This window comes from Xiphophorus hellerii, chromosome 10 (assembly GCF_003331165.1).
Source record: "Xiphophorus hellerii strain 12219 chromosome 10, Xiphophorus_hellerii-4.1, whole genome shotgun sequence".
NCBI lineage: Eukaryota > Metazoa > Chordata > Actinopteri > Cyprinodontiformes > Poeciliidae > Xiphophorus > Xiphophorus hellerii.
Window position 1 is genome coordinate 19,346,845 of NC_045681.1, and position 27,855 is coordinate 19,374,699.

Consider the following 27,855-nt stretch of genomic DNA (forward strand, 5'->3'; position numbering starts at 1 on the left):
CATTGCATGTATCAAACAGTAAAATCCTGTTTCTATGCCAGCTTTCTACTAGATAATTATCTGCTCTCTGCGTTCTGTCTGTCCTGGTTTTTTGAACTCATTCTACTCATTTCAGAAATGCATCGAGTATGGACCAAAAGACCGTAGCGTGCTAGTTGTTAATGTGACTTGCAGAGGATTATTTCACTCTAATGTGAAGCACAGGGACGATGAACTTTCCTGAATTGCTTTCACAGGTTTCTAGAGCTTTAGGATTCATACTGGTGTGAAAAACCAGCTGTTTTTAAGTATGCTTATAAAGGCAAAAACTACCAACAAATTTGTCAATTTGAGTCTTTTGACAGAGTTAATCTCGATAGCCTCGTCTATTGGAAGTTCACACAATTATCCCTGATATGGTAACTAAAGCAGTAGTCTCCATCTGTATTTTTAGCAGATCTTAAACTTTAACCTTTAAAAACGCTGCCATTGTCTCCAAATCTGGCATGTTTCAACACAGACGGAAGTTTAACAGACAGATATTGAATGAGGAGCGGCAAAAGCAAATGAGGTGGATTAGCAGCAACTAATGATGTCATCTGGACACGCTACTGTAAGGCATTGTCATTGCGCTGTTAGCATGTCATGACATGGGATCATTATACGGCAGCATTGTCTTCAGTCGGAGCCCGACATCATCATCCTCCACTGTTTGAAGATACTTGGATGATATGAGTTATGACAACATTTAATTTCCCTTTGGGATAAACAAAGTATTTTTTAATTTAAGGCCTACGTTCAGCCTTCCTGCTAAACTTGGCTCCAAGTCAACTCACTTCTTTGCCAATTCGATTAGACATTCCTAAAGCAGCTACAAATTACTATGTGACGCAACACAAAAAGTCAAGAAACAAGAAGAATGTCCAAAGTGAGAAACGGTGAAGAAGCAAAATGAGTGATCTGAAGTAGGAACCTCAGTTTGAAGCTGATGTGGCCTTTTTATAGAAGGTAGTTTCCTTTTTCTGTGCTTCCTTTGATTTCATTTTTACACATCTCTGAGGCTTTTTCCGTCAGCATGAACTTCCCCACCGAAGTGCATTGTTGTTAGTCGAAGCTGTTGGCGGGTAGGTAGGAAGCCGTCTAGGGGAAAATCGTCCAATTCCAGTCACCAGCCAATGTATCGGTGCATCTCACTTTGAAAACAGAAACAAAAAACCTCAAAATGAGTATAAAGAAAATGTTGCCCTTTGTTTTAAGTATACAACCCTTCCTCCCTTTTATTACTTCTGATATATTTTTCTTGGTTTTGTCCCGATAAAGTGGTGACTGCACATGTATAGTCACATAGACTTCAGCACATTTTTTTTTACCTTTTCTCTTTTTACCATATACATTTCAGATATATTTGTTTTAAATGCTGTTGTGTACTTGAGTGTTCATTCTGTTTAGTAGTAATGTCTTCAAGCAAATTAGAGTGAAAAATCCTTTGTAAAGATCACTGACATGTTGATTCAGACTGAAAATAACGTCTTGTATTCTAATACTTGGCATGGATGTCAGATTAATATCTTCCATTAATTTCTGCATATATCATCTTTCTGTTGTGTTAACATTTTTTTCTGTTAAGCTACATTATACATTGAGATAAATGTCTGATGTTGGATTTCTGTTTGTTGATGTATAGATGATTTTGGACTGTTTTAAATGATTCTACCATATTTAAGACTGAAGCCCCAATGCCATCTTTGTGTTATTTTTGTGTTTGTAATCTATTGTAAAATACACCAGAAGAATTAGCATTTAGCTGGATGATCCAATTTGCTGCCTCGTCAGAAAAGAATTGCACCGGTTTTAGGAATGTACCTCAAAAGGACCTTGTATGCCTTCTGTTCTTGCGTAAACCTTCTAGCTGGAACTAATACTGCATTACTTACAACATGAAGTAACAAATAACCATTTAACATGCATGCTTTGTTTTGATTAACTAACCGCAGACATTTATTTTCCTTCCATTTCGCATTTTGTTTGTACAATTAATTTGAAAGGAAATTTGAATTAGAATGGAATTTCTTTTTATTTGGTATGAATATCTGGAAATGGGAATATAACATTTGTTTTTAAAGTGACAGCAAAATGATTGGTAGATATAACGCTGAGAATTATTAGCAAGCTTTTTGTCTCCCCTGCTGTGTGTTAACCAACTGTCTGGTCCCCTTTTCCAAGCTGGAGCACCCTTTGGGTCTGGAGGCTGATGTGACGCCCCAGACGAAGAGGCCCGAACCGGTTAGTTCCCAAGCACAGAGTTTAACAAAGAAGTACCAGGAGACCAAAGAGCTCCTGAAGCTGCAAGAGCTGAAAAAGCGCAACATGCAGGCACAGCTTGGCCTTTCGCTTTCTCACTCCTCCACCAAGGAGCCTAACCTTTCTGATCAAGCGCCACCAATGCCGGAAGGCGCTGCCACTGAACTCATCCAAAAACGAGTTAGTTTCTTGCTCGAGGACAGTTCAGATGTGATTCAGGAGCTCGAAGATCTCCTGACCGATGAACCTCTGACTCTGAAGGAGCTCGGACGAGTGTTGAAACTCCACAGCTTTGCTCAAAGTACCGGAGGGAAACACGATCTTCAGAAGCTCCTAGAGGCTTGGCAGTGCCAGCAGGAGATTGAAAACGAAACTTTTAAGAAGAGTTTGGCCAGAGCAGGAGAGAGCATACGAGAATATGAAGAGCGTCTTCTAACCATGGAGGATATGATGGGGAAAGCGCAGAAGCACAATTTCGAAAACCTCAAAGGCCCCTACGGTTCTTTGTCCAAACTAGACCACCATTCAGAGACGAGTGATGTGACAATTGCTTCACTCTCTCAGAGGGTCGAACTTCTAACAGGGGAAAACGGCGCCTTAAAACAACGATGTCAAGAGATAGTAAACCAGCTAACTGAAGCCGATAGAGAAATAGACCGACTAAAAGCTGAGCTTGTTAGCCAGCAGGGCGGGAAACAACACCATCTAGTCGTAGAGGAGCTGAAAAGACTGAAGGCCGAACTGGCTGAAAATCAAGCTAGCGCTATAGACCGCGAGTATTACGAGAGAGAGCTTAACGAGAAGTCTTTGAGGCTCCATGAAGCGTTGGTTACCTTGGAGGAACTAGGCAGCACTCTTAAAGACACAGAGAAGAAGCTCCAGCTGAAAGAGGCCACACTAAGAGGTCTGGGCTTCCAGGCAGACTACGAGGATGAGGAATTACACCCAGAAGAGGAACGTCTCAGAGACCTACTTGAATCGTCTCAAGCTAAGGTGCTTGAGGCCGAGAGAAGTCTCCGGAATACAGAGCAGCGCTGCATAGAGTTGGAAGCCAGAAACAATGAGCTAGTTGCACTAAATCAGGAAATTGAGCAAGCTAGCAGAGAGAAGCTAGAAGTAGCAGAAAATGAGGCGAGGATGCTGCGAGAGAGATTAGAAACAATGCGTAGAGTTGGGGAGAATGTTGGTGAGGGTGAAAATGTAGAAGACAAGCAGGTTGATGATGGACTATTCAAGCAAGTGATAACAGAGTTGAAGATGAGGTCTGAGGCATTAGATATAGTCGTAGAGATGTTAGCAAAGGTAGATACTGATGTAGAAAAGATGCTTGGTCTTTTAAGAAGCACTTTATTTGGTTCTTGTAAGGAAGAACCTCTTTGCATTGGTGGAAAGGAGATGAGGTCTGTGCTGGAGTGGGAGTTCTGGGGCCAAGTGTTGAGCAATACCAAGTTAGAACCTGAAGAAGGCAAACGGATCAGTGAGTCTGAGCTGCTCCAGCAGATAAAGGCAGAGAAAAGCATAGAGCTGCTGGGGAAAGCAGAGACTGAAATACCAATGGATTTCACAAAAATGTACAGCTGGCTTGATGATGAAACATACGCTATGATTCTTAGACAGTTAATAGAAACTTTGGAGGGAAGGTCCCGTGATTTGAAGCAGGTTGCTTCCAGTCTGGAACAGAACAAAGACCAGAAACTTCTCTCTTTTGGTCTAACAAGCTTTGGTCTTGGACAGACACAGTCTTCTAGATATCTTTTAGATTCTCTCAAGGACGCTTGCCTGTCATATTTGATTGTTAGGCTGAAAGTACAGCATGAAATAGAGAGTCAACAGAATCAGACTGTAGTGCAGATGGGGAGCATGAATTGCCCAAATTGCCCTAAGCTGAAAGAAACTGCTAGTGACCTCCAGTCCAAACTGGAAGATCTTCAGAATCAGCTTTCTCTGGCCTCTCTGAAACTTTCAGAAGCATCACAAACTTTGATTCAAATTGAAGGAGAGCCCATAGATTCTGTAGATAAAGCCATTGAACTTCAGGACTTGGTGGCGAGGCATAGGAAGGAGTTACAAGATATCAAAAACAACTACGAGAAGGAGCTGGAGAAACTAAGGCAAGAAGTTGAAAAAGCCAATGAAACAATCCGCCTTCATTCAGAGGAAAATATTAAAGAGATGGACTCATTGACGAACTTCATGGAGAACCTGAAAAACAAGCATGAGGATGAAAAGAGGAGACTCCTCAACAGGTTTGAACGGGAAATGGAAGAACTGAGGAGCATGCTGAGCCCAGCAAGCCAAGAGAAGAATGAAACTGACAAACACGCACCGTCGCAGGAAGCCTCTGCCCAAACATCAACCCTGCGGGAACGCATCCAGGAGCTGATGAGCCAAGTTTCAGTCATGGCTGAAGAGATGAGGCGACGGGATGAGCAGGGTGACACAAACACCCTGCGGCTGAAATACGAGAGAGACCTGGAAAATCTTAAGGTGGAAGCGCTCCTTGTCCTTGCCGTCCTCCTGTCTGTGATGCCTTGTTCTCCTTTGTGGCATTCCCAGATCCCATTCCTTCCCCATCCTAACTCCCTTCCCTAACCCCGATCACTGTTCTTTGGCTCTTTGTGCCGTAAACCACGTTTCCTCTGTGTTGCATGAAAACTAACCTCCCGTAGGGTTCATGTGACTATTCCTTCACCTTTAGCTGTAGAGCTACCAGTAGTTGGTAGTCTAACAACCAAAAACAACAACAAAAAATTACGCACATGAGCCCACATTTATCTTTTTGCATGAGTTTTATTATTTATGTTTCCACAATCCAAAGTTACTCTTTTAAACTTACAAAGTTGCAAACAGTTTTAAAAAATGCTTTTTCATAGATGAATATTGGCTGTAATGAAATATTTGTGTTCAGTTGTTGAATACCTCTGCTTTTCCATACTAACAATTTAACTTGATGTGCCGCTTTTGCTCAGTGACAAAGATGCTGTTTCAAGTATTTGACAAAGTAATCCTAACTCGGTCTATTTGCTAGCTCTTTCTGGAACTCTGGTGCATTCAGAGCTGTCTTTAGATGGTATTCAGCTCATTTCTCATAATTATTGTCCAATTTATGGACAATGTACAATGTTCTTGTAGGACTGTTTTCTCCCTTGTTAAAAAAATAATTGGTCTAAATATTAGAGACCATTTGCCATTGGAGCTATGGAGACAGCTAGAAAGTTGACTGATTATTTTGCCAATCAACTTGAGAATTTCATTTGACTCTAAAGTCGGAACTTGGTCACACCCAATCTGTTGTGTTGAGATTGCAAATCAAAAACAAGCTCAGTTCTTCTGCTTATTGATAAGTTTGAGTTACTGTTAGCAGCACTAGCCACTAAGAATGGCTCATTCAGAAGTACATTTCTATGTATACTACTGATTTAAAGAGATATGATCTCTCAAAAGTGCAAATAGTGCACTGTCTGACAACTGTTTATTGGGGTTATTGCCAAACAGATTTTAAGGCCAGGATTAATTAGGGAATGCTTGACTTTCGAAGTTGGACTTTTGGGAGCACTCAATTTCATTTTTATCAACTTGGAAGTTCCGACCTCTGCGTACAAATGGAAGGTGCCAGTACTTTTTATGTTACGTTAGAGGGTCACTGTACCCCATTAATTATTTTTTTGAGATTACTTTTCAATTATTATGAAAAACTGATATGTTGTTTTTAATAAGGTTTGCACATGGAGCAAAAAATTTACTTAAGACACTTTTTACCCCAAAGATAGCATCTCCCAACATGTCCCTCGCTCCAGCAATCTATTTCACAACAGAAAGTCTAGACCTCTCTGTCTAATTAGAACGTCAGAGGGTTACCGATTTATTTCAATAGCCTCACTCAGGTACATAAGTTTACCACGTTTTATTCTTTTTTCACAAAAATTGAAGCGGAGGACTGGGTGGTTCACGGTAATAGCTGTTCACCTATGGTCATAGTTTGCATTTCATAACAAAAACACCCTTCAAGTCCCTATTGAGGATGTGCTGAACTTGGTGAAACGTTATTTTAACTAGCCAGTGGTGGCTACATAGCGGAGCTCACTTTTTGCTTAACGATTTAGCACTTTTTCTAACTTTTAAAATGTTAAAATTAATTTAGCTCACACTACAATTGAGGAATTCTAAAGTGCTAATAATTTACTGAATTGTAAAGTTCTGTTAACGATACGTTGAAGAAAAAGAAACGCAGACAATTTCTTTGGGTAGTTCAAAGCTGAATGCTTGTAAATTTATACACTGAAAAAACTAGTAAATCCATCTCCTTTCCTACGTTAGCTTAGCCTTTTTTTCTTTAAAAGAAAACTCGCAAAGCAGATAATTTGGAAAGAATTTTAGAGTTTCACTTGAAATAGTGATAACATTGCTCATACCAAAATATGGTACTTGATTTAATAAAAAACATAAGTTTCAAGCCCCTTTAAGCTAGGAAATGATGTGCAGATGAACAGGAGAACTAGCCTTGTACTGCTAAGATACTCATGGAACGGTAGCCTTGGGTAAATCTACTAAAGTATTTGCACATAAATTTAAATTGCAAATGTTGATCCAATGATGATCCAACTGCTTTTATACTTAGTTATATATATACACAATAGAAGAGCACCATTTATTCCATCTGCTGCTAAAATAATATGGCATTTGGGTGACAGTTACGATTGTGTTATCTGTGTCATTATTTCCAGTTTGCTAAACAAGAATCTACAATAGAAAACAGCTGAATTTGGTCCTGTTTTAAACATAATATTGTATCTTTTTGTTCTTTCTGTTCCTTATGAAGTAACACAAGTATGAAGAGCTACTATTAGGGCGTTAATCAGGCTATCTGCTCAGGTAGTCAGCTTTAGACAAACACAGCTGATGCTTCATTTCTATCATTTTAAAATGTTATCGTGCTATAAAAATTTTCAAGCACACATTTTACATTTTTATTTTTAAAATGGTATACAAACATAAATTTATTGTAGTTGTACACTTGCAATGTGTAGCAACATGTGGGGGAGGGGCCGTTTGTATGACTTTGCCCCATTCATTTCAATAACACTGGACAATGTAATTAAAATACATTTGGATCTTCTCTAAACACCAAACGAATGAGCTCACAGGCTTCTGAAGCTGCTGCTCGGTCGAATGTCGGAGCAGGAAGTTTACATTATCTCCGTGTTGGTGGGGAACTTTTTCACTTCTCCCCCAGCCCCTGTGTTAGTCCCCCCCTGGGAGAAGGCTACTCCTGTGAAAATCCAGCAGACCTCCATTGCTCATGTTTGCTTCCCGTTTGTATTTTTCAAAATTACACGCAAGCGGTATAATTTTGGCCTTGCTGATATCTTGTCGGCCACACAGTTATAGCCCCACATTCTGCCAAAGATCCAATCAGTCAGAAAGTTTAGGACTTTGATGACTGGAGTTAGGATTTTTTTTCACATTTGACGGAACAGGAAGTGGCAGCTCTTCATCCATTCGCCCTCCTCTCTGACCGTCTGTGGCTTTCTTTTACGTATTGTGCTTCCTGCCGTTCCTCCTAACCCTCTCTGTCCTCAAACACACTCCACTTGCACACTGTTGCAAGGTTCTAACGTATTGATTAAAGTTATTATTGTTTACTGGTTTAAACCCCCCTCCTCCTCCTCAGCCGAAAACGATCTGCTGCTCCTCTGCAGATGACCTGTTGCTCACTGCGAGCCTTGTTTTCTTACAGGCCACCTGTGAGAGAGGTTTTGCCGCCATGGAAGAGTCCCATCAGAAGGTGATCGAAGAGCTCCAGAGGAAACACCAGAGAGAGCTGGAAAACCTGAAGGAGGAGAAGGAGAGGCTGTTGGATGAGGAAACGGCCGCAACAATCGCTGGTAAAAGAAAAAAAATAAAAAAACTACCTTTCATGAGGTCTGATGGGAGTTCCACAGAGAAATTTCCACGAAATGCCACTGAAGGTTTTTTCTTCTTGCTTCTGCCGGTTATCTAAGCTATCGAAGCAATGAAAAACGCTCACCGGAAGGAGCTGGAGAAGGCACGCAAGGCCAGCAGCAACGCCGAGAATGCCGACATGGAGGAGATCCGCAGACAGCACGAGTGAGTCCTCTGCTCCAGAGCTGGGATTACATTCATCAGAAAGATAAACCAGGGAGTCCGTGCATCCTTAAAAAGTCTGATATTCATCTCTCTGAGTCCTTGAAATGTCTTAAATTCCTTAAAGTTGGCCTTAAATTCATTAATCACAGGTCTTAAATTTTGTTGTGGCAGGATTATTTAATCTTGTATATTCTATTGGGCCGAAACGATTAATCATGATTAATCGACTAATGAAATAATCGTCGATTCAGTAATCGATTAATTGGCAACTGAAGTATACAAACTCAGAAAAAGCTCATTTGCTAAAATACCCCCAACAGATTCAGAGCAGTAATTAAGAAAAACTACAAACTACACGAGATAAAAATGTTTTACCCAAAACTAAAGAGTCAGTTTTAGCTTCTCCTGGTTCAAATTCACTAAATGAATGCTATCCTGTTGCATTTTAGGCAATTAAGTGTTTATTTTCTGTTTTTAAAAAGAAATTAAATTGTTTATTGTCATGTCCTGTGTTTTGAATATTTTAATGGTCAGAATAACCAATTACTAAAATAACCCAAATATTCAATGTAGTTTTCTTCTTTCTTTCTTCCTCGAATCTTTCTACGCAGATTCGAGGCAGTATATTCAGACAAAATCTGAATCTCCAGGTCAGGTCTCGTAAAAATCAGTTATCAACCAGAAAACTGCAATCAGTGCGCCTCTAGAAACAAACTACATAAATAGGACGGGTTCGTTTTACAAAGCTACAGCTGTCTAAATATATGCAAATTTCCTCAATTTACTGTTTTTATTCTGCTGATACTTCAGTCTTTTTGGCCTGAGGCATCTTTACCTCATTTCTCCTACAACGGATTCACTTTCAACACATCAAGTGATTAAAAACAGGCCCATTTTAAAGCACAGCTGTGTGTATAAAGCGATCTAGGATCTGTCAGGCTTAGCCCTGCTGACACACACCGCCAGTCAGATGTCATCTCTGATGCTTCTCCAGGTTTTAGGACCTGCTGATTTATTCACTCATGACTTGTGTGAACATGCATGGAGGCTCTGTGTGTTCGCTTCACCTGCCTGCCTTCACCACTGTGAACAGTTTACAGGCTATCAGAATAAAAAGGTTTTAATGTTGCAGCCACAAATCTCGATGGATTTTATTGGAATTTTACCTCGGTATTTTCGCTTTGACCTGAGATTAAATTATTTACTCTATTTACTGAAGGCAGTTGTTTTCACTAGATTTTTTTGTGTTGGAGAGTCAGACTGAAATGGGATGAATACAAATGAAAACATGTCAGATTTTCATTTTTCTTGTTTTGCTTTGCTCCAAAGTGTGACTCGGTGGCCATTTGTGGTCCTGGAATTTTTTTAAAACGGTACAAATTTGGCCGTCCAGCACATGGAGCCGGTGCAGATGGACATTTTTGTAATTGTTTTAGCATGAGCTTTCCATGGCAAGTTTCTGTCTTTATAAACGGGATATATCAAGCAAAACACAAGGAATATTTATTTAATTTGCCTTTTTTTATTTCACAGTAAGTCATCCAGCGACGCTTTTTACCCTCTTAGCCACATTCATCTTCCATACTTCTGTAAACACGCAGAAGGTTTTTAGAAGAAAATTCAAATTTTTAAAAACAGCAAAATTAGAAACAATGGATTCCCATCACACACTCCTGGATTACTGCAACTATTAACAAGAAGTACATGAAAATCCATTTGCTCCAACACACGAGACCCCAATAAAATCCACTGAAGCTGGTGAAAAAACTGTTAAAAACATTAAATGAGTCCGAATACTTCTCGCAGGCTCCGGTATCGCGTTTCAAGCGATTTGTGAACGTGCGACGCGGACGGCGAACACGTTATCAGGTTTGGCGTTGTGTTCCAGGGAGGAGCTGTGTTCCTTCCAGCGGGAGATCGAGGTGTTGTCGGAGCAGTATTCCCAGAAGTGCCTGGAGAACGCCCACCTGGCCCAGGCTCTGGAGGCCGAGAGGCAGGCCCTCAGGCAGTGTCAGAGGGAGAACCAGGAGCTCAATGCACACAACCAGGTGCAGACACACACACACACACACACACCCAGTCTACAGCCTCACCCTTTCTGCTGGACTCCTCATTGATCTCCTTCTCCGGATCACGTTTAGGAGCTGAACAACCGTCTGGCTGCAGAGATCACCAAGATGCGCTCCATGACGTCTGAGGACGGAGCCGGAGATCCAAACACCACCATCCAGGGGAAGGAGCTGTATGAGTTAGAGGTAATCACTGCAGCACATAAAATCACACAGACAGGATTATAAAACCAGTTTGCAGCAGTGACGTTTGGCGGCGGCAGCAGTTTCCCCTCAGGAACCATTGCAGTCGTGAGAGCGACTAGTTTAGTTTATATCGCACAGTTAAAATACAGGTAGGCCCTGTCACGATAGCAGAGTTTGGCTGGCGGATAAATTGTCCCAGTAATTATTATTATTATTGCGATGATATGGTTGTTCTGAATCTGTTTTCAGGTAGTGTCATTGATAATGACGTAAAAATGCAAGCTCACCCTGTTAAGACCAATACACTTTAATTTAGTAAAGAACGCTACATAATAAAACAAAAATAAAGCCCCCCCCCCAAAAAAACGCAACCAACAAGAGAAAAAAATTGGATTATGAAGTCTCTGTAAAGAAAATGTCTCTTTAGAAAATATTAATTATCTTTAATAATTATTATTTTTGTAAATCGTTACTCTATTGAATATTCTGTTGATTAATCAGATGAAACAAACGGGTACCTTCTACAGATTTTTCATTTAACCCCTTGAACCTTTATTAATACAATATAAGAAATGCATTAAAAGAGTCAAATACACCAACAGTTCAGTACATTTTTTTAAATAAGAAAATGAACATTTTATTGCCTGAAATGCAGTAACAGCATTTATTTTGTGAATTTAAACTGGGTGGAGCTAAAACTAGACCACTTAAGGAATTTTGTGTCAACCATATTTACAGACAAAAGTGTTTTTATTGTACAGCTTTTGCCTAATTATTGTTCTGAATTATTTATTCAGCAAATAGCTTTTTTGCTGAATAAAGTCTGTACAGTTAACGATTAATCGATCGCTAAATTAGTTGATGATTATTTCAGCAATCAATTCAATTCAGTTTATTTATGTAGCACCAATTCAAAACAAATGTCGTCTTAGAGCAGTTTGTAAAAATGTGTATTGCACTTGAATATATGATTATTCAGGGTTTAGATACCCAATCCAGAACTGATACAGATATTAATATCAGATCGGTGTCTGATAAAGAGAGAACCCGAAACACGATGATGATGATGGAGTTCTAACAAAGCATATTCGAAGACCCAAAATTTCATTCAGTTATATGACCATGAGCTAGATATGAGTCTGTAAGTCTGTAATATTGTAATCAAACATTCTGCAGTGCATGACTACTAACCCTCTTTATTAACAGATTTATACATTTTCCTATGAATCCAGTCCATGTTCTTTCTCCATGGTTTCCTCAGGTGATGCTGCGGGTGAAGGAGTCCGAGGTCCAGTACCTGAAGCAGGAAATCAACTCCCTCAAAGACGAACTCCAGGCCGCTCAAAGAGTAACGCCGAGTCCTTCGCGGCTTCGCCTCCGCCAACGATTCCTGGTGACGCCGCCGAAAGCGCTCTGTGTGTCTAAGCGAAATGTTGTGCTTGCAGGACAAGAAATACGCGACGGATAAGTACAAGGACATTTACACGGAGCTGAGCATCGTGAAGGCCAAGGCGGAGCGGGACCTCGGAAGGCTCCGGGAGCAGCTGCAGCTGGCGCACGAGGCGCTCGGAGAGCCGTCGCTCGAGGATTTGGAGCGAGGGGGATACGGTACGCCGGCGACGCCGCCTCGAAACGGCCCGCCATCCGACCGCCGATCTAATTCGGCTTCTGACCGTTCTCGTGACAGATATCATGAAGTCCAAAAGCAACCCCGACATCCTGAAGATGGCAGCGGCGGCAGCCAAGCGCTCGGAGCGAACCCTGAGGTCAAAGGTGGGTCAGAAAGAAACAATTTGTATTTGCAGCACCCGTGCAGAGTTCCCGCTGCAAAACCACATGGCTGTGATGTGAGGCAGCAACACTTTGACAAGAGACAGAGCAGTCCGGTTTTCCATCCGTTAAGACCTGAGATGCACATTACAGTTATTTGCTGCCCTCTGCAGGTCACCTGAAATGTTGCATGCAACAGTGCATGCCCCCAGCTGTGTTTTATCAATATACAGTGCCTTTACTGAATGGATTTTATTTGATAGACCAACACAAAGTAGTGCATAATTGAAGTGGAAGGAAAATTATGGTTTTAAATTTTTTTTTAAATCTTGTTTTAGAAGCTTTGCCATCTTGTTTGGCAAAGCTTCTATTTATTTGGACTTTGAATCTGGATACCATTTCTATAACAAAATACGACAGCAATACTGTATGATAAAGTCATACGATAAGAGTCAAAAGTCATCTTATTAGAAGAATGAAGTTATAATCTTATGATAACCCCTACAGAAAAAAGAAAAACATTTCTGTGTAATTTTAACAAGTTTTACAGACAATGAAATATTAAATCTTTTAACACATCAGCATCAAATTATTCAGTAGGACTTTGAAATGATCATGCAAACCATTTTGAAGAACCTCAGACTGAGCAGCTAACACCAGATCGCAATAACTTATCAAAGCTTTTCTCTTGTCAACTTTTTTCCTCATAACATCGAGACGTTTTCCAGGTAAATTTCCATCTTTATTCTGCTATAAAGACCACATTCTCATAATTAAACAAAACCTCTCACAGCCTGTCCCCCTAATGCTCTGTCATACAACTCGCGAAAGAGATGATTGAAACAAAAGTCGATTTTTTTATATTTTCTGCCATTTGTAATTTCTTTTTTTAGAAAAGAAAGCGAGGGAAAAAAATCGGTTAAAATCAGATCTGGTTTGAAAACTAAGTAATAGAATCCATACATACACAAGGCCATGTGTGGTGGAGCTTTAACACACACCACCCTGAACACATTACCCTCACTGTGAGACACTGTAATGGCAACAACATGCTGGGGTTCGCTTTTCTCTAGCAGAGACAGGAAATTTATATCAGAATTGATGGGAAGATGGAAGGAAGTAAATATATGGTGATAAAACGTATCAAAGCGCCGACGTTCAACTTCCAGCAGGCTGCAAGATATTCATGTGTTTAAAATGGCTTAGTCAAAGACCAGACCTAAATCAAAGCTGAGATTCAAGAATTCTCTACAAAACTGGTAGAGACTTTCAGCTATAACTGAAGCCATGATGTTTCTCTGTTTGTTAAAAAATAAATAAAATGGAAAAAGAAACAAAACAAACATATTTTCTTGTTTCTTATTCAGTTAAGCACTAATTTGTATTGGTCTTGTCCTGTTATAAATACACATTTGTGGCTGCATTGTGGGAACAAAAATAAATAAAAGTTGAAGGGGTGTGACTACTTCTTCTGTGTTGTGACTCCATCTGAACTGCAATCTTGGGATTTTGTTGCAAATCAAACACCACAGCGGTCTAACACACACTTTTGCTGGTGTGTGTGTGTTTTGTTTCTTCCTCCCCTTCTGTCCTCAGTCTGTGAATCGAGACATGCCCTGGGACAGTTAGCAGAAGACGTGTGTAGGCCTACTTCTTCCTCTCCTTTAGGTAAACCAAAGCAGACACACCCACGGGTCGGTGTAACACACCCTGCTGTCTCCCACTCAAGATCTGACAACGATCTTTACTTTATGCTAAATTCCTCACATTTTTTTTTTTTTTTTTTTTAAAGCCAGAAAACACTTAAGTAGCTAAGAATCATACCTGGATAGATTTAATCATAACTGGGTCACAACTGAATAATAGAGGAAAATCCCTTGCCTAACTGTGAGGGTTTTTGGGGTTTTTTTCCCCTGTGAGACGTGTCCTAACCTCGAATATCTCTTTTGTTTGTTTCCCTCCAGAGTCTGAAGGAAGGGCTGACGGCCGAGCAGAGACTCCACCTGTTCGAAAACAAAGACACGAAGGAGTTCTGACAAGCGACGCGTCACGTCTGCCTGCCATGCCGCATGTTTAGGAGCCCACTATATTTTTTAGCTCTGCTATGACTTATTTAGAAACACTACACACTGGTCACTGAACACAGATCATATATGTTATTAAAGAAGACACGCTATGAAGTTTGAATTTCATGTCTAGAGTTTGCATTCCATGCACTTCAGTTAACTGTGACGTTTTTGTGTTATTTCTCTCCTCCCTCCAGCCCCTTCCTCCTATGTCTTTATTGTAAATAATGTTTTTTAAAAAGAGCATCTGCCATGCATACACTAAACTATGACTGTGTAAGCTACTGTTTTAACGCTATAGACTGTTGCTAGCCAAAGACGTTTAGCTGTAATGTTGACTGGCTTAAAACAAAAGCGCATATTGAGAAGCAACACAAGCAATAGGAATGAGTCCAGTGTTCAGCCTGTTGTGACTCCTCTGCACCTTCTCCACACACGAACGTGTCGTAAACAAGCTTTGGAGTGGGAGCGCTCATCCGTGTTGCCCGTCTTCCAAATTCACATCACACAAACTTGATGTTCCTGGAAAGCTAACGGTGTTCTGATGGGCAGATTCACTGACTATAATTTAAGTACGTACATGAAAAGGTATAGTTTTTTTGTTTTTTTTCCCCTCACAGCAGTCCTTGGTCCAGCTGTATAGGAGATTCTCCAGTTGGTTTATGTTTGTAGTCTTGTTCTGTGGCAGTGTCTTTGTATTTATTTAAATGGCTGGGATTTTTCTTTTACATTCCCATTCCTCTGTACTCTATTATTGTAAATATAAAGCAAATATACACCGACTGACTACAGGTTTATTAGCAATAAATATTTTGCACCCTTTCTGGTTATGACGTTTGCCGTTTGCGGAGTCCTCCTGAAGGTCTTGCATTGAAATGTATGGCCATCTTTCACGTTGCATCTCGCAAAAGATTGACAAGAAAATCTGAAAGTGCAAAGTTTTGCTAAATAAGACTTAAATGTAAATTAGTAATATCAATAATAAGAAAAATAGCCCCTAATATTTTATGCCACATAGCTTGCTAAGCATAGTCTCCAATCAGCTTCCTGTGTACATTTTCTTCCACTTAGTTTTACTTATAGGTTTTGTACACTTCCTCTTTGTCGGAAACTGAAAGAATACAGTTAATAAAAACTGCATACACAGCAATAAAAATTACAAAATAAAACACAACACAAATGGTAATTGAAACTAAAATAGATTCCCCTTGTCTGAAAGACGTAGAAAATTCAATTTAACCTTCAAAGGTATGCAGTCTTTGTGGTGACCTTGTTGCCCAATGAACGGTTGTGGTTCTTCTGTTTATTTTTGGGTTCAAAGAGGTTATGGAGGATGGTAAAAAAAAAAAAAAAAAGGTATTTTGCTGTAATCCAGTGGACTATCATCAGCTCACAGTCGCATGCTGATAATGCTTTCTACTGCCAATCCTCGGTCACCCCAATGTCAGTAATGCAGCTCATTAGCCAGCCATTATCTTCCATGCATCTTCAAAAGGTTATCCTATGTTGAACCTAACCCGCTGCCCTTTGTCACCCCAAAGAAACAAACCATAATAGTACAGGAAGCCAAAAATAAACACGTAATCCATGAAAGTTCTATACTGTACCTTTGATGTATACAAAACAGTAAAACTTAAATTTGTAGACTTTGCTAAATCCATACGAGGTCAAAGTTATACACTTGTATCTGGTATAATGTCCACCAGCCACCCACAACAGAACTTAGGTCTCTATATTTGTCATCTTCTTGGCAGAATATGAGTTCATTTAAATTGGTTGGTAGCAAAAGAGACATGACTATTGCAATTATGCTTCATGGCTTGTACAAGCTAACCTTTGACCTTTCCACTCATAGCTCCTTATCTTTGTGGCCAAACAGCTCAGTGTGTTTTGTTTGGCCATAACACTTTCTCTCTAGGTGGCTTTTGGCTTCTCATTTCCGTCAAGTTTCAAGGTATTAACTTGGAAGTAGACGCGTTTTTCTTGACCAGTAGCCTCGCAGTCTTTGCTGATGTAAACGGGCTTTTACTGTGGACACTGGTGTTTTAGTGGTTTCCAGTTAATGGGTTGTGCTTTAATAGCTCCTGAAGAGCTTTAAAAAAAAATTTCGGGTCATACAGAATGAAGTTAAATAAATGAAGATGGTTTAGTTATTTGTGTAAAACTACCATGAAATGTTTCCGTTTTGAAGGACGTATTTTTAAGCTAGCGTAGCATCTTTGAATTGATCAAAAATAATCTGCTGACACATTAAATCAAGTCTAACTGAAAGTGACAGTAAGTGGCGTGAAACTGATCACGACGCATCTCAGTTCCACAGGTGAGTGTTGGCCGTTTCACTTGCTGCTTGATTTATTTTTGGTCAGGCCGACACTCAAGTGGATGCAAAGGTAGGATGTTTTCGAATCGAAAAACATGGAAAAAGTTTAATCTTTATCGGCCAACAGTTATACATGACGTTTAAGGTATTTCTACTACGTAGACAGACTGCAGTTAACACCTGGACGATTAAATAAACGGCGTATTCTAACTTAACGATTAATTGCGAGTTGATGTGATCGGTTGTAGAAACGTGATTTATTTTGAAGGCAACATCCGGAAGTCAGAGATTAGGTTCCAACATGACAGCGCTGCCATCAGAGTAGTGTGTTCCTGGAAAGTGAGTGGATATTTATTTCATAAAGGGCTTTTTTTTTTTTTACTTTCCCAGCTCCGCCAGAGTTCATGTGAAAGGGAGGCGCTGTTGATGGAGACGCAGGCTGGGATGAAATCCTAACTGAATGTTTGAAAACGCAGAGATTTTCCCCGTCCGGGTAAGTTGTGTTCAGAAGCGCAGCAGAGCCCGAACCCTCCGTCCTGTCTTTGTTTCACCCAGCCGGGCCTTGCCCCTATGCGGACCGTTCAAAGTAAACGGCATGCCAAACTCCATTGCAAGTATTTGGTAGTTTAATAAAACGTGTAATGTCGCTTATTCTCGGACACCTGTGAAGAAACGTTTAATAAGCTTGGCATAAAAATCATGTATTCTTCTATTCGGCATTAATTAAACATTATAAGGGGTGCTATTTGTGCTAAGAAATTTGATTTTATATTTGCGTTGGACGTTTTTTTCCTCGTTAAGAAGTTGGTGGTCGTCATAGAAGCTTTGAGGAAGAAGCAATATTTTCAACTATAAGTTAACATTTTATTGAAATATTTATATTATGGGGGTAATAAACATAGCCGAAATGACGACAGAGGGTAGTCGTTAAATGTACGGGTATATTGCAAGTATTAAAGTTTAAGATTACGGTTTTTTTTACAGTGTTTCGTAGAAGCTATTAAATATTCCATGGAAATTGACACGAGGGGAGATTACCGCAGCTACACCGGGCCAGGCTAGCTCGCTAGCTCTTGCTAAGCTAACTAGCCATCCCGACCTGTCAGTGTCGTCGGGGAAAAGTTCGCTGTTTGCCTTTAGACCCGTTTTTCTCATAAAATAACTTCTTAAAATCATTGACATGTTAACCTAATCTAAAATGAAGCTAGAAGGTAAACTGTCGGTCATTCCTTTTTTTGTGTGTTTTTTACTACAGGAGTTAAAGCCACGTAACACGTCAGTTACCTACAGCTTATGACAGCGGTGTGACTTCACGGGTCGCGGTTTAACCGTTTCCTTTGTCCTAAAATAGTTGTGAAGATAAATATGTAGTTGCACCCGAACGAAACGATGACTTAAAAGAGATAACTTTGTTTTTTATTCTACATTTCCTGCGCAGGTCAGAGGTGTTGCTCACAGTTGCGGTTAGAAATTTAAATGTACTCAAGAGTTTCACTGTCATTAACTCAGGGGTTTTTCCATTTTCGTCGTAGTCTTTCCCCATAATGAGAATAGTTTCCCCGTTTTTATATACATCTAAAATGTCAGCTATAGTTAAACTACTATTTTAGTTGGGTTGCAGGCACCAGTTTACTTTTTATTCATCATCTGAAAATCTGAAATATGACAGTGATTTGAGAAAGTTTTATCTGTTTTGGAAAATGAACTAGCTGTCAATTGTGTCATATAATCTCTCTAGTGTGGTTATAAATAAATAAAATTAATTAAAAGTCTAACATTACTACAACATCCATGCAGATACAATTGTATGCTTAAGTAAATAAAATGAACTTCTTTCCATCTATTACAGTTGTTATGGAGCAACCACCTGGGACCTTGGATGAGCTACAGCATCAAGGTGCCTCTTCCCCCGCTCGCTCCAGCGTAATTGACTTGACCAGGAAAGACGATGAACACCTCCTCACATCACCTCCTCTGGATGCCTTGCGGAGGGTCAAGGGCTCTGGCTGGGCCCCGAACTCTGGATCTGCCATCCCCGGGTTACAGTTGTCAGAGACCGGCTCCTCAGATGTCACAGTTCGACCGGGGGATCAAATTCAGCCAGACAATGCCTTATCCCACACTACAGTCACCCTGTCCTACGTGAGCAGGTCTCATGTCTTCTCCACTCACAGCTCTCCTCTGTACAGTGTGTCGCCCGTCAGCAAGTCTTCCTTCCACCCTCAATGCAACACTGACATCGGGTTTGAGGAGACCAGCTATGCACTGAACCAGCATTTCCTAGAGCAGGACAAGGAGCCTGTTAACCTTGTCACACATGCAGAACTGTTCCCCTCGCTTTCTCAACCTCAAGTAGGACCACAGGATAATGCTAGAGAATACAACGTGAAAGAGCCTCCAAAGTTTAATGGAGAAGTCATTTCCAGCGGTGGATATGATAAAAAGCTATTGGCAGAAGAGAAACACAGCATTCTTTCTGAAAGTAGAAATTGTGTAGAGAACGGTCGGTATGATGGTTGGTCAGAAATTCTCTGGGATGAGGATGAGGACAGAGGAACATCCGATGTGCTTTTCATTGGGGCTAAGAAACAGGACCAAGAGGTCTCCAAAAGCAGCGGTTCCACAGATGTGCGTTCAGTGAGTAGGGAATACAAGAGCCCTTTGGAAGATCCAGTCTCCCCACCCTCTACCTCAGTAGAGGATGTGGAGGAAGTGTTCCTCCTTCCTCAGGCCTCCAGCTCACCCAGCGCAGATGACTTTTATTTAGAGGCTGCCGATGATGCTGTGTGTGATACCTTGTGTTCAGACAAAACCACTCGGGCAAGCTCTGCGGTCAACGATGGCCCAACGAGGTTAGAGTCACGTGATGAGAGTAAATCCCATAAACGGAAGGCTGTTTTGGAGCCTTTGATTGACTTGGCTGATGATTCCTGTCTGAATCCGGAGAACAAAACCAGTTGTGCCATTCGTCACGTTAATGGGAGTGCAAATATGCTGGAGAGGACGACAAAAGAAAGGAAACTGCCCATGCGTTCTGGTAGGGGGACTCGACTGGAAGCAATAGTCATGAATATAAATTCAAGTCGCTATAAAGTGTCCAGCAGCATACTCGCCAATAAGAAACCCAGTGCCTCTCAGCCAGTTACACACACTTCTGCCTTGCCCAGATCCAAGAGGAAAGTGAAAGGCAAGGCAAAGACTGCATTCTTGCTGAGGACCGTCAAAAGAAAAGCTGTAAATGTGAAAAAAAGTAAACCCAGTAGCGTCGACGCTCAAAGTTACAATGACTCTACCTCTGTTTCTGAACCCCTCAACAAGACCGAAACGTCAGGCACACCTGCTAAAAGACCTCGATTTGCGAGACCAAGCAGAAAACCAGCACGGCCATCTCGGAGTAGGCCTGTGAAGTCCAAGACGAAACCCCCTTCTCAGTCAAGTGCCCAGTTCCTCACACATAAGAACTCGAAGAAGAAGCCAGAGTTGGTCACTGTCCCCGAACCCTCAGTGGAAGTTACTGCATCAAAGGTGTTGCCCATTCGTCCGCCACCAAAGTCTCCAAAGAACAACCAGGTTGACCCTAAAAACAAACCATCATCTCCCACCAAGAAGACAAAGGCACCCCCAAAACGGAGGCGAAAGAAACCCAGGTGCAGCCAACCTTCCTCCATGTTCTCCCCAAAGGAGCCTGAGATCAAGCTCAAGTACATCACCTACAAGGAAGAAAAGAAGGATGTCAGATTGGACAGTTTCTCTCCGTTTGTTCGTGTCAAGCGACAGCAGTCATCCCCTGCTCTGTGCACAATAGTGAACTACCCCGAGGAGGTGAAGACGGAACCCAAACAGCAGCAGCAAGCTCACTCCAGTCGCTTTGTCTCAGCCGTTGTACCCACCACTTCCTGTCTGTATCTGGGACGACTGTCCACGCACGGCCAACATCAGCGTGCTCTCGTCTGCTGCTTGTGCGGCCGCTCGGCCAACTCCATCGACTTGGGGGATCTCCACGGACCCTATTACCCCGAGGGGTACCGGCCGAACATCAAAGCACCGGCCAACGTGTCGGGTCTCAAAGAAGATGAGGAGGACTCCAGCTACTCCGACTCTTCCTCCAGCACTACGAGAGCCAGACGCTGGGCAGCTCCGCTAAAGCAGAAGGGCCTTCTGGGGAGCCGCAAGTGGTCCAGCGGTAGGATCAGCAGCCCTGAAGCCAAGCGGGCGAGATCGGAAGGCGGTCTTGCGGATGCGGAGGACTGGTACAGCCCGCCCGTTCTCCCCGTGGAGCCATGCGAATATTGGCTCCACGAGGACTGCAGCATCTGGTCCGCAGGCGTGTTCCTTGTCAGGGGCAAAGTTTACGGGCTGGAGGAGGCCGTCAAGGTGGCCCAGGAGACGGTAAAGCTGCTCTTTTGAATGGAATGGCAATACAGTAGGCATAGTTGTGGTTGATACCTCAGATGTGTTGTAAGCCACAGGAAACATGAATAATTCAGGTCTTTCAAGTTTAAAAAACCCACTGGAGAAACATTGGTGCTGATAAAAACATCAGTTCAGTTGTCCCTGATTGTCTTTGTAACTCTTGGCTCGCTGAGGGTTGGAAACAGAGCTCCTTTGAATTTGACCTGTACAGGGTGTAGATAATGGGCTAGTAGAGGAGAAATTAGGGTTTAATGAATTGAAACGTATCAAAGTTTGCTCCAACTCTTCACTGATGTAAAAGCAGTTTTGTCAGATTCAATTTTTTTCATCTAGGAGCTTCCTGAAGGAAAGTTTGAACTCTCTTTGATGTTCAGAGAGCTGAATTATGGTCCTAAGAAATGGCTTTATCATCAGCAATACCCCCTCCCTTCAGTCTGTGAATGCTTCTCTTTGGCCGACTTTGTTTTCCTGTGGTTCTAGTTTGGCTCTCTTGACGTTAATCCCACTCTTTTCAGCTGATCTCTTTCAGTTTGCACACAAACCTTTACTCCTGTTTCTGCCTGCTTTCTACTTCGTTGTTTTTGTTTGTGCACTTCCTGTTTTCAAGCCAAGATTGCTTTGTTTTCTGTCCCGATTCATTCATGCGTTCCCTCACGTCCACCTGGAAGTTTCTCTGTTACAACCAGGACATTTTGCTCCATGTTTCAGACCCAGCTATCTGGGAACAACCAAACTCTTTGTTGATTTAGCTTCTTGAAATAGTTTTCAGACCCTTTCACTTGTTGCAAGGATTTCTTGTTTATTAGCCAACCTCATTATCGTCTCCACACTCTTTTTGTCTAATGCACGGTTCTTTCTCCACTTTGAGTGATTTTGTTTTATTTCTTCTACTTGATATGAAAAAAATGTGCCACTAGTAACAGTAATCTTGTTTTTTTTAGTGGTGCAGTCAGAATATTCAACTATTATATTCCATATATCTGCAGTTTCTATTTTTCTTTTGTTGCCCCAACAGAGCAACCAAACCTCCTAAGAAATATTTCCGGATGCTTTGAGGTTGTCATCACTTAGGCTGCGCTCACACAGCAGGTCTTGATGCTTAATCCAGATTAAGCAGGGGGAAAAAAAAAAAATCTGAAATCAGATTTCCATGTTCATTCATCCTAATTATTAAACCCGACATCTTTGTGAACAGTTTACGTGGTTAAAAAAAACGAGTCAGATACGTGTCGCGTTTGCCTGCTGTGTGAACATAGTGCGATGTTTTTAGCTTTGCGCAGCTTGTTAGCTTTTACCAACCAAATACGTGATGAACTTACTGCAAGAGTAATCATCAAAGTAATGATGCTGGTGAGTCTATAGTAGATTTAGTCAGATTTGTAGTGTCGGGGGTCGTAAACCTCATGAAAGTGACGAATCAGAGGCTTTAGAAATCAGAACAAGTAAAGTTTTGTCCTACTTTCTGGACCTCCAGCCTATCTGCCTCACCTGCTCGTCTTTGGACCTGTGTCTTTCCAGGTGTGTACGGCGTGCCACAATCCAGGAGCAACTCTGGGCTGTTTCTTCAAAGGCTGTCCTAACAAATACCACTACAGGTGTGCTCTGGAGTCAGGTGAGGGCTCGTCGTTTGCATTTTGTGTTGCAGTTCCACTGCGTAGCACCTAGCAAAAATATTCTCACCTTTAGTCGCATTAAAACCACAAACCTCACTCGCGTCTTGTACGATAGGCTTGCACAAAATAGTGCGTAATTTTGAAGACGGAGGAAATGAAGTTTGTTCTTTTATTATTTTTTTTTTGCAAATTTTGAGACAAAGTGTTTGCCATTCACAGCCTCATGTAAAGCTTTTCAGATTTTTGATTTTTTTTGTCCTGTTTCTATATTTAACCCTGCATCATATTCCTTCAATTTCAGTTATTTTGTGTTGGTCTATCACAGAAAATACATGCGTACAATGAAACGCATTGAAGTTTGTGGTCATGACATCAGATAATATAAGGCCTGTTTTGATAACAAATTTTGTTGGACTATAAATTGTCCCAAAAATTGTCGCGATAATGCTAAAATTGTCATTTTGAGACCATTTTCAACTAATATAATAATAATAATGATAACGATAGTAGCATAACATGCAAGTTTGCCCTCTTAAAGACTACTAAACTTTAATTTTGTACAGAACACTCAACACTGGAACTGGAAGGCATTTTAAATATGCAAAATAAAACAAAACATCCAAAAGCAGTAGATAAAAATGAAACAAACACACAGAACTGAAACTATGAATAAAAATGTATCAAGTCTCTTTAAACAAAATTTAAAAAATTGAATCATCAGGAAGGAAATTGAGCTCATTTTAATTTATCATGCTACTAATTACTAATTGCCACAGGCTTAACTAATATTAATCCATTTTGCAAAGCACTGTGTGTGTGTGTTTCGCTTTCCGAGTTGCTACCCAGTTGGAGAAAATCTGGACACACAAATACCAGAAACTGTAGCAGTGTGTGTGGAAGTAGCAGCTTTGTGAGGCGGTGTTGGCTGCAATGACTTCCTCCGAAGCCCGAAGTGGCACGTGTGGGTGGTTGAACTGTTCAGATGAATCAGCAGGACGTCTCTATAAAAACCTTCTCCTCTTGTTCCCGCAGACTGTGTGCTCGTCGAAGACAATTTCTCCATGAAGTGTAAGAAGCACAAGGTGAGCTTCCAAGAAACCGCAAGCTACAAGCACGAGAAGAAAAAAAAAAAAACTAACACAAAACACAAGAGGTGAAGCTCAGTGTTTAACGTCGAGGTTTTTTCACCAGAACAAAACGTTGAAAGCACCTCCGGGGAGCCGATGGGACGACAGGTGACAGATGACATGAAACCTCCTGAGGTAGGTGAGTGTCGTAGCACGCACGTCAAACTATTGGCATGCTTCATTAATGAAACCGAAAGGGATCGATTCTAAGGTGGACAGTGTTGAGATCTGGTGTTTCAGAAGCGTTAGCATCAGCTGCCATGATTTACATCATCAAACAGACAAAAGCTTCTGTCTGTTTGTGGCAAATAGAAGTTAAATACAAGGAGCACAATTCCGATCAAACCACATTCACACATTGGTGAGAAACAATAATAATAGTAATAAAATTAATTAAAGCCATGCATGCTTTTTCTTCAAATTCACAATTATGCACTTGTTTTTGTTGGTCTATGGCATAAAAGTCCCAATCACATACAGTTTAGTTTGTGACCAAACCTAGGTAAAAGGTCAAATATGTCAAAAGCGTTTTTAAAGCCACTCACAGACTGCTTAAGATAGTTGTTCAGGGTTTCCCCCAGTATATTGTAAGCCTGGCGGGCCACCAGGCTTTACTTGTACCCCACCAGTTTTAGCATTGCTTATTTTTTTTAAGTCTCTTTAAAATGTTTGCATTTTTTAAGACTTTCTAGTTGGTGTTCAGGTATTAATCTTCCAGTCTTTTAATAACTCATAATTATCAAGAGACGTTTTCAAATTTCCTGTCAACTTTAAACATTTTTTGACTCAAAAACACAACGAACCGCTGGATGAAAGACGAGAACCTAGAACCCCAACCACCAGGCTTAGCAAGTTTTATTGCATAGCAAAGAGATTTTTTGTCTTTAAAAAAAAGTGTTTTCTAAAGTAATCCACCCCACATTAGTTGGCTGCTTATCACCACTGTGTGTGTGTGGGCGCGTGTGTGTGTGTGTGTGTTCGGCTGATAGCGGCAGTAACACCGTTCTCCTCCCAGTCGGCCCCTCGGAGGCTCAGTTTTAAAACATGCAGAAATGCATCTTCACCGTCACTCCTTTTATTTTTACAGAATCCTGCAGGAATCCGCCGGTAACCATGACAACGGCGGACCAGGCCTCGCCCCCCCACCCCTCAACGACTGACAGCTAGCACCCACAAACCTTACCGACTCCCTCTGCTCTTCAGAGTGACTGTTGTAGCCCCCCAAACTACCTGTGGACTGCAGGAAATTACAGAGTAACATGCTGAATTTCTCGTTTTGTCTGGTTATTTATATGGGATTGTTCTGTTTCTTTTGCTTTTTTTGTTACTCAGATTGATATGAATAATAATAATCAAAGATATTTAATTTTTTAAAAAGATTTTCTAAGTATTTGATTATATTTTGGTTTATTTATTCCTGAACTCTTCTTACGGGCTTCTTCAGCTGTTTGTCAAAGAGGCTTAATTGTAATATGTTTGTGTGTCGGTGAGAGTGGGGGTGTGTGTGTGTGTGTGTGCGCGTGTGTTTATTTTTCCTTTCCTTTTGGAAGCTATCAGTTTAGCATTTTTAATATTCTTCAACAAGTCAAGGAGTTTCTGATTAGTTTTATTCCAATATGGGACAAAAATAAAGGCGACTGAGTGAAGCTGCTGCGCTCACACAACAAACTATCTGAGTAGGCCTGGGCATTACAACCACAATATCACTGTTTCCTGGTATTTACACTAAATACAAATAGAATCAAATGCTCTAATTTAATGCAGACAAGCAACAATTGTTCCAACTGGTTGCAAAATGTCACATATTGACTGGTATCTTAATTTAAATGCATAAAATTGAGCAAACTCAACAAATAGCCACTTAACTGCTTGCTAGCATCTTATGCTTTAAGCTAACATGCTGCTTTTAAAGGGACACCTCCGGTTTGCAGTAATAATTCCCTTTCTTGCGTTACAGTGTTTACATAAAGAAATCCTCAGAGCAACGGAAGGCTAACAGCTAGCAAGACGACTCCATGTCGTAGGGCGCTACGTTAGCGGGCGCTAAACGCCTGCAAACATCCGCTAACGTAATTTGAGCGCAGCTATGTGTTAGAAACGGCTGGGAAAATGGTGACAAGTTTAGTGGTGACTCCTGCGAGGTTGTAGGTTTTAAAATATCAACTAGCATGATAAAGTGTCCAAATTTCAAACTGCTAACACTAACTGTTAAACTTCCACTGCTTTGAGAGATTTCTCAAACTTTCTAGAAACATGTAGCATTATCTGTTTGCTGTATATTTTCAATCATTATGGCTAATGTTCTGACAAACTCTCTATTTGATTGGTTATTTAGTCAAGTGCTCTTGTAGCAACAGATGGGGGAGGGGCAGGGACTTTTGATGCTAGATAAGCATCTGCCCATGCCTGCAGCAGGACATTGGACCATCAGTAATAGTATTCCGGGCTTTGCTTTATATGATGCAGCACCGGTTGTAACCTCAGATGATTTTATCAACGCAGTCCATCATTGTGTGTGTGTGTGTGTGTGTGTGTGTGTGTTTGAATGTATGCTAACAAGAAGCACTCCAGTCCGGGCCCTGCAGCACTGTTCAGCTCTTTTCTCGTGGCTCTTTGATTGCTCTTTTGCCACCTTCTCCTCATCATCAAACTGTTTCTGATGATTTTGTTTGTTTGTTTTTATTTTTTTTTGTGCAACTCCAAAGCACTTTGGCCTCCCCACTTTGGCATCGTTAGGGGGAAAAAAAAAAAAAACGTGCCCGTGTGGTTTTCGCCTGCGCTGCCTTTTAAATTAGTCGGACTTCCTTGCGAGTCCCACAATAGTGGAGCGAGAATCCAGTGTGGTGTGTGTCGTCCTTTTTGTTTCAGCTTCACTCCAGCTCCGCCGTCAATCACTGACAGGTTTCTCTTAAAAGGCCGTCACTACGACGTGCTTTATCTCCTAAAACGCAAAATCTGCACCTCAACCTTCTTAAAAAGCCTTTTCTGATCTACGGAGGGGGACAAAAGTTTATCTGGGGTGCAGTGGCAAATTAGTTCCTGAGTAAAGGCACTTGGCTTGCACTTTTTCTGTTTTTTTTGTTGTTGTTTATTTTTGTTTTCTGATGACTTTATTTTTAGGAAGTCTGTGTGATCAGTGCTGGCACCTCTCCGTACCACCGGGGGCAGCATGGAGCCTGATTGTAACTGTCAGATTCTCCTCTCAGCTTTCGGTCACCAGCAGCATGAAGCATCTCAGAGGAATCCAAGTCTCACCTTTAAAAAAAAAAAAAAAAAAGAAAAGAAAAACTTCCTGGCTGATTGTTTTGTGCCATCTCTGTGTTTTTAGTATTTTTCCCAGTTTGTGGTTTTATTGCAGTAAAGCAGTGAGCTTCCCGCAGGTTTGTCTGGAAGCTTCGGTGATTTTGTACCAAATATACATTTCTGAATGTTTTTTTTTTAAAAGTTTGCATTTTAAAAAAAAAAATATATATATATATGTTGCTCTCAGGGCTGAATCTCAGATATTGTAAAGATTTTGTTTTTTTCTACCTGTTTTAATTTTATTTTTTTGTCATGCTGTTACCGCAGTAACACATGGAGCAGGAGGAGGTTTTCTGCCGTTCCTGTCCCGGTACACACTAAACGTTACATTCCACCTCCTTTTCTTTTCCTCCGTCTGCCTCAATGCTGTGGTGATTTTGAGTTTAACATCAAAAGAAGACTGCCAACTTGTTGTTTTAATGTTGCCATCATCTGATTCTTTTTTTTTTTTTTTTTAATGGCAAGATTTGTTTTGTACCGTCTCGTTCACCTCTCGGGAGTATCAGAGGTCTCGTCATTGTCGGAATAAATATTTTGTTCGATCTTCTGGGTTTTCTGTGTGATGTGTAGTAATACCATTAAAAAAAAGAAGCATTATCT

At 41.0% G+C, this 27,855-nt stretch overlaps 2 protein-coding genes across 7 annotated transcripts in view; both read left to right on the forward strand.

The window, feature by feature from the left end:
- The window catches only part of LOC116727100 (myosin phosphatase Rho interacting protein), a 53,898-nt gene extending 38,597 nt beyond the window's left edge, over positions 1-15,301 (forward strand). The window contains exons 16-25 of one of the 4 annotated variants that reach the window (XM_032574250.1): positions 2,203-4,767; positions 8,018-8,165; positions 8,283-8,388; positions 10,277-10,436; positions 10,530-10,643; positions 11,905-11,991; positions 12,089-12,251; positions 12,331-12,416; positions 14,010-14,081; positions 14,378-15,301. In XM_032574250.1, the coding sequence (XP_032430141.1) occupies positions 2,203-4,767; positions 8,018-8,165; positions 8,283-8,388; positions 10,277-10,436; positions 10,530-10,643; positions 11,905-11,991; positions 12,089-12,251; positions 12,331-12,416; positions 14,010-14,042 (3,462 nt within the window). In that variant the 3' untranslated portion in view covers positions 14,043-14,081; positions 14,378-15,301. The remainder of the gene's footprint in view (positions 1-2,202; positions 4,768-8,017; positions 8,166-8,282; positions 8,389-10,276; positions 10,437-10,529; positions 10,644-11,904; positions 11,992-12,088; positions 12,252-12,330; positions 12,417-14,009; positions 14,082-14,377) is intronic. The other 3 variants (XM_032574249.1, XM_032574251.1, XM_032574252.1) reach the window with 3 other exon arrangements.
- Positions 15,302-16,909: 1,608 nt separating this feature from the next.
- LOC116727101 (transcription factor 20) lies at positions 16,910-27,834 on the forward strand. 3 transcript variants are annotated; one of them, XR_004340754.1, is made up of 7 exons: positions 16,910-17,292; positions 18,649-21,188; positions 22,731-22,824; positions 23,858-23,907; positions 24,017-24,091; positions 25,040-25,206; positions 27,073-27,834. XR_004340754.1 is itself a non-coding variant. In XM_032574253.1 (6 exons), exons 2-5 carry the CDS (start codon positions 18,654-18,656, stop codon positions 24,062-24,064), a joined length of 2,727 nt encoding a protein of 908 aa, XP_032430144.1. In that variant the 5' UTR covers positions 16,910-17,292; positions 18,649-18,653; the 3' UTR covers positions 24,065-24,091; positions 25,040-27,805. The 3 variants fall into 3 exon arrangements, 2 of the variants coding, with proteins under 2 accessions (XP_032430144.1, XP_032430145.1); XM_032574253.1 differs by having other exon boundaries at positions 25,040-27,805; XM_032574254.1 differs by having other exon boundaries at positions 24,017-24,087; positions 25,040-27,805.
- Positions 27,835-27,855: the final 21 nt, after the last annotated feature.

Bases quoted from the DNA above. Each gene is read 5' to 3' on its own strand.
- LOC116727101 (XM_032574253.1), top strand. From the start codon at position 18,654: ATGGAGCAACCACCTGGGACCTTGGATGAGCTACAGCATCAAGGTGCC. The intron at 21,189-22,730 runs GTAAAGCTGCTC...GTGTCTTTCCAG, and splicing joins TCAAGGTGGCCCAGGAGACG to GTGTGTACGGCGTGCCACAA. The intron at 23,908-24,016 runs GTGAGCTTCCAA...TTTTTTCACCAG, and splicing joins TGAAGTGTAAGAAGCACAAG to AACAAAACGTTGAAAGCACC.